Source organism: Labeo rohita, chromosome 9 (genome assembly GCF_022985175.1).
Source record: "Labeo rohita strain BAU-BD-2019 chromosome 9, IGBB_LRoh.1.0, whole genome shotgun sequence".
Lineage (NCBI taxonomy): Eukaryota > Metazoa > Chordata > Actinopteri > Cypriniformes > Cyprinidae > Labeo > Labeo rohita.
In genome coordinates, this window is record NC_066877.1 from 38,353,673 (window position 1) to 38,360,491 (window position 6,819).

A 6,819-nucleotide genomic window follows, 5' to 3' on the forward strand; every position below is an offset into this window, starting at 1 on the left:
TTCAGTTAAGTAGTTAGGTAAGAATTTCAGTAGTGAAATAAAATAAATCTCTACACCCATGCATAAAACGATTGCGTGACATTGCATGGTACATGAGGCGTTTCTGCTCCCTGGCTGCCTGTTTAGTGGTGCCCTGGCACCACTAACCGGTTCATCGGTTTAAAAACCTGCTTTTCATTCTTAAGGTATTGTTTTCGTTATAATGTACTGATTCAAATTAGTTATCAATAATAATTATTTTACCACTAAGCTGACATGCTCTCGCGTATGAACAGGCAGCATCTGTGGTGGGGGGACGGCGCCGGCGCAACCATCGAACATATTTTTTAAAAGGAATCCGGCGCCACGTTCCTGACCGCATCACTGTCTTTACTGGGTGCTCTTAGGGAATATTTGCATTTATCCACACTTGTCATTACGCCGTATACCTGCACTACACCACTGAATAGCATTGATATCCCAAAACAACATGTGGATATAACATTAGGTACTTAAAAAAAGAGAGAAAATAAGCGCAAACTAAAAATCGCTTACTTACCTTTATGAAAATGTCGAGGGCAAATATGATGATTTTGCATATCACCGCTGCTATGCAGGCCATCCGACGCTTCTTGATATTTCTGCTGCATGTTGTCTACTGTTTCTTTCAAGTGGGAGACCTAAAATATCTTTCCTCGTGGTCAGTTTTTAACCTTTTCTATCGTGTAATGTACCATTTTGAAGCAAATCAAAATAATTATTCTGCAACTACAGAACACCTCGGCATTGATACCTTACAAATGGCGGCGATACCCAAAATGCAATTCGATTCTCGTGAGTGTGACGTCACCTGACAAAGACCAATTACCCAGTCACATCCTCTAGTGAGGCAAAAACACGTGAGGTTTTTGTTGCACATCAAGGGATTTATGTAAAATGTGTTAACACCATAGTTTATGCACATCTTATTGGATAAAAACACTATCTGCCTCAATGCGCATCTTGACATTTCAATCCAGCATTTTTCTTGTGATATTCCAAAATTCACTTAAAAATAGGTAGATGGCAACACAGCTAGTGACTATGTTAAGTAATTTGCTGAAATAAGACCCACAATTTCAAATTATGCAAAAAACTTGAACGAAGAACAAAGAATCTTTTTTTTTTTTTTTTTTTTAATAAAGTGAACCATTTAAAGTGACAAAAACATTATACAGCATTCATTTTAGGTCTTTAAATTTAGCACAAAAAACAGTTGCTGTGTGTTTGTGTGTACTGTTACATCTATCCCCAGCCTGTGTTACAACTCACCCCAGTAGAGGGGAAGGTTTTACCAACGGAACTCTTTGTATTTGACATTAACTCACATAATCTATGATTATGCAGTACACGTCCAAGTGAGTTTTATTTGTAGTACACAAATGTGGCTACCATATATCAGTTACTGATGCAAACAAAGTGTTACTTTCATCCCCAGTCTCCCCTACATACACTGCCCTCCAAAAGCTTGGACATGCCCTAGAAAGGGGGGTTTTGGACAATATTGGCATGAATCCTTTTTTATTTGTAATAATTTTGCTCTGATAAGGGACAACACAAACTATGAAAACATATTTGATTACATAAAGAGTTTATACATAGAAAAAACTTAAATTTTCAATTCATCAAAATATCCAGCATTAGCAGCTATTACAGCTCTGCATATTCTGGGCCTAAATTAATTGTATTCTAAACTTAATTGACAATCAATTGTCGAAGCTATTAAGGTGTACTGACCCAAAAATCCTTTAAAAACCTGGGCCAAGTTTAAACCAGTAACCAGGCATCACAGCTGGCAAAGGGGCATGTCTGACTTTGACATGTATATATTGTCATTGTTATTATAATCAAAATGAAAATTATTATTGCTGGTCTTCTAAGATAAATGTCAAGTTACTTTAATGTATTTGCACCAAAAATGAAAAGGATTTATGCTGATATCATCAAAAACCACACTTTGCTAGGGGTGTTTCCAAACTTTTGGAGGGCAGTGTAGAGTCGTAGTAAATTTTATTTTTAATTTGCCAGTTATGTCAATTATATAGCATCACAGCAGGCTGGAAGTTTACTTATCTGTTATGCCGACTAAACCTAAATTACTTTCACAAGACACCCATTTCCTGGTGCCATTTTAAAAAGCCCTTTAAAACTCTTTTCACAGAAAGAAAACAAAAAGGGTTTTCCTCTCAGGTATCTGTAAGTGTGATGGCAAATGAAATTAGTACACCGAGCAAAATTACATTCTTCTTCCTCCACAATCAATGCGGATATGATTTTTAAAATTGTTCTATTTTGTAAAGCTCCTGCCGCACTGGGCAACCCTGCAATTTCTTCCCAGAATGGATTTGCAAATGGCGTTTCAGGTCTCTTTGATATGTGAAACTCTTTTTACACCGTTGGCACGTGAATGGCTTTTCTCCAGTGTGAAGTCTCATGTGAATGTTTAGGTTTCCTTTTTGAGTGAAACTTAATCCACACTGTTGGCAGGCATAAGGGCTTTCTCCAGTGTGAATCCTCATGTGGACTTCAAGGTTTCCTTTTCGGCTGAAACTCTTACCACACTGCTGGCAGCTGAAAGGGTTCTCTCCAGTGTGAATTCTCATGTGGACATTAAGGTTTCCAAGTTGATCGAAACTCCTTCCACAATGAGAACACGTGTAAGGCTTCTCTCCAGTGTGAATTCTCATGTGCGCATTAAGAGTTGGTCTGTGTGTAAAACTCCTTCCACACTGGGAGCATATGTAAGGCTTCACTCCAGTATGGATTCTCACGTGGCTTTCAAGACTTCCCCTTCGAGTGAAACTTCTTCCACAATGTTTGCAGATGAAAGGCTTCTCCCCAGTGTGAATTCTCATGTGGTACCTAAGGTTTTCTTTTCTGCTGTAACTCTTTCCACACTGTTGGCAGGTGAATGTGCTCTTTCCAGTGTGAATTCTCATGTGGACTGTAAAGGCACCTTTTTGGTCAAAACTCTGGCCACACTGTTGGCAGGTAAAGGGCTTCTCTCCAGTGTGAATTCTCATGTGGACTTTAAGGTGTCCATTTTGACTGAAACTTTTTCCACATTGTTTGCAGGTGCAATGACTTCTAGGTACTGTCTTTTGAGCTCTTTTTTGTGAGGAAGTCTTTTTTTTAGTCTGTAAGTGACTAAACTTATCAGTTATAATATTATGTGGTTTCTCAAACTTATATTTTTGTTCCGTTTCATCCTGTTCTCGACTCTCCTCTTTTAATTCAATCAGATCTGAGGGGAAAAAAAGAATGATAAAAGTTAACTGTAACAGTAACAGTTTACAAAAGTTCAATTCCACAAAACAACGAATATAAAAACATTTAGACACATAAAGCATCAACACAAACGTATTTATCAAACCTCCTATAAATAAATGTGTTAATAAAGTAAATAAATAAAAGAACTATGCAAAAAGCATAGTTGCCCTCTTTACGCACATAATCACATCCATCAAAAACTTAGGCTGACTGCCAGTTGGAATATTAGAAATAAAAACACTGATATAACCTCTCATGGACATCACTTAAATCACTGAATACTTGCCAGCTAAGAAATAATTACAAACTATGTGTTTTTGAATTCACATCATTTGAATATCATGACATTGACGTATGACAATTCAAAATGAGCTAGTAGGTCCATGCAAAGAATCAAATTTCAGTCTCAGTAGTGATTTTGCAACGATTATGACAACGTGATGATCAAGATAAAAAAAAATGCTGATTCTGACATTACTGACTTGAATATTTCCAATAATTTGATTCATGTGCTGATGTAGGTGATTTTCTCAGTTGTTTAAAACATTAAAGCAATTATCAAAGTTTGACAAATCATTGTTTAATTTTTCAATTAAAAAAGAATATTATTATTTTTATTCACTTATTTAACATGATTACATTTAATATCCCCTTACCAGATCTGGACTCCCATTTACACCATTTTTGTTTGAGTATGGTAATATTTTTTAAACCCCTTTCAAACAGCGCTGTTTTCAGACATTTGTTGTAACTATGCTAGAGTGCCTTCTGTGTGAATGCAAACACATCCCAGGATTGATCCCAGGATCAGAACCTAGTAACATTGCTGGGATAAGTCCCAGAACATTTTTTGTATGGACAAAGGCAAGACTAATGCCATAAGAGGTGTCTCGTAGTGATGTCGTTGTAATGACATTTTATGTGGGCTGAAGCTGTCACCTCATGTGTCTTTATAGGATCTTTATGGGATGTGTGTCAAGAAAATTGCTGGCAGTGTGAATGAACCAAAATCAAACAATCCCGGGACAAATTACAGGACACATCATCAGTGTATTTTCCGGAATCTCTGTGTGAAAGGGGGTTGTAATGAACTTATAAGAATTAGAAGAACAAAATCAACTTGTTCTTTCACATGCAAAATATTAGGATTAATGTCACAAAATATTGTTTGGTATTATGTTTAACATGTGACATGTCATAATAGCAAATGCCCAGCTTGAAGGCAGCATAAGTATTTATATGTTCACATGATCAACGTGTCTGTCCAAATGGGAAAAACAAACAAAAACCATTCCATGTCAAATTAAACTGCTTTAGGATACTCCCATGAAAAAAGTAAATAAAAAAAAAAAAAAAAAAAAACATTCCTGTAGCAGCTGAGAGTCAAAACCAACCTGTTTGTTCCTTAGTATCTTCTTGTTTCACTGTGATTGCATCTTCAATTGTAATGTCTTCATTCTCCTCTTTAATAAATGCCATCTTCATAACAGTATGTCACATGGATCTTAAATGAATTCACCAGGACTTTTTCTGTGTTTGGACACTGTCATGTTTAAAATGAGACAAATTAACAGACAGAAAAATAAATCCAAACCAAATCTCTGGGTGCATTTCAATCAGCTCCCTAGTCCAGTAGTCAGTGAACTTGATAAAACGGTCTGATTTACCTCAAACAAACGGAGGGGAGAAAAAAAAGCTCTTATTTAGATGTTTATGGCTTATATTTTGCATGTAATAATTTGTATGTTACATTTAACAGAATACTCCGTCATAAAAACATTTGCAATCGGTTCATAAAAGTTGTCCTTTTTCACGTTTGTGTTCTGGTTGCATTTACACTGTTTTGAGCAGCAGATGTCGTCAGCGTGTAGTGATTCGAGCACTTCGAAATATCGAATCGTTTTGCAAAGCAATTACTTCAACTGATTCGTTTTAAAAGGCTTTCAATATCACTACTTGCAAGTGACCGAATTTATGTTTAAGGTAAAGCTGTTCTTAATATATGGAGCGAAGTGAGACACAATTATTCTGTTACCCATGTGCTGATGCGCTTTACTCACAAAAACAACATTAATTTGTGGTAAATTAAGTATTACAAAGTTATATTCAGGAATAATTTATCAATTTTACAAAGCCTGTAAAAACTATAAACCTAATCGTACAGGTTGCATCGGTTAAAGCACTTTAAATGCTTAAAAACACAAACCTTTCTTCAGCCGAATCACAACAGATACAGGACCGTGTCGCGGAGCTATGACGTCACATTGTCAAACCAAAATAAAAGTCCCGTTTCCAAGATATATAAAAAAAAAACATGAAGGCTGAGTAATGGCTGAAGGTTTAGCTTTGCATTACAGGGATAAATTAGATTTTAAAGTATATGAAACAGATTATTGTTATTTTATATTGTAATAATTTTTACATATTTTGTTTTATTATTATTGATTAAATATAAACACGGTCTACTTCTTAAAAAACACTGAAAGTCTTATTGGTCCCAAACTTTTATACTGTTATGATATATTTAAATAATCATAATTTCACATTGAACCCCCAAATTAATGTAGAAACAACATGAAGATGGTATATTTATGTTTAATGGCATATTTTTACTAAGTAGAATATTATTAATGAAGGCCAGTATCACTGATACCACTACTGCTACTGATGTCTGAATTAAATGCATTTTCCTGTAATTTATCCATTAATTATAGCCATTCAACATTACAATATAATTGAAAGCCATTATTGAAACATTAAAACAATTAAAATATTCCTCACATAAAATATAAACTGCATATGCATAAACTACAATTTAATATTAATTCATCTTTATTCAAGATATAAAAATTAATCAGCAAAGAACAGGGAGTGATTTCTGTTTTGCAGTGGGGAACCATTAGCCTAGCCTATTGTAAAAAAATAAAAAATAAAATAAAAAGATGTTTTAAAATTATATAAATAATTATTACTAGTTAATTTAAGCAATTCATCATTTGACAATCATCATCTAAATAAAATCAATAAAATTTCTGTGGGGGGAAAAACTGCCTATTCAGAGAATGGGCTAATGAATGCCGCCCATTTTCTCCATATTAGAATGTTTCCACCTAGCATTTGGCTCTCTGATTTGTGGTCCAGCTATGAAATTACAGAAGGCCAAGCAATAGTAAATTAATGTGAGAGTATTTTCAAATAACAGAAACATTGACAAATCACATATTTCCTCTAAATGGGTGGGCCTTGTTATCACTAACTTCTTATCACTAATTCTCTATTAGAGAATTGCTTATAAAATAGCTAGATATTTATTGATGTCAAGATGGAAGCTGCAAAAACCGTAAGTGACATTTACTAGGCTGCTGTGCTAATAATAATAATAATAATAATATTTATTATAAACACTGCTTATTTGTCATGAGGCCTTTTAAGTAAGCATGAGAATTTTAAAATCAATACAAAAACTGACAGGAAGCCAGCGCAATTTTTCCAAGATAGGTGTGATGTGCTCCCTTGCACTGGTCTTTGTCA

General features: G+C 34.8%; 1 protein-coding gene across 1 annotated transcript; it reads right to left on the bottom strand.

Annotated features, from left to right (window-relative positions):
- Positions 1-1,175: 1,175 nt before the first annotated feature.
- On the bottom strand, positions 1,176-5,549 carry LOC127170995 (gastrula zinc finger protein XlCGF8.2DB). The gene is made up of 3 exons (XM_051119391.1): positions 5,495-5,549; positions 4,683-4,831; positions 1,176-3,262 (listed from the first exon to the last, which is right to left on the bottom strand). Exons 2-3 carry the CDS (start codon positions 4,771-4,773, stop codon positions 2,295-2,297), a joined length of 1,059 nt encoding a protein of 352 aa, XP_050975348.1. The 5' UTR covers positions 4,774-4,831; positions 5,495-5,549; the 3' UTR covers positions 1,176-2,294.
- Between the last annotated feature and the right edge of the window lie 1,270 nt (positions 5,550-6,819).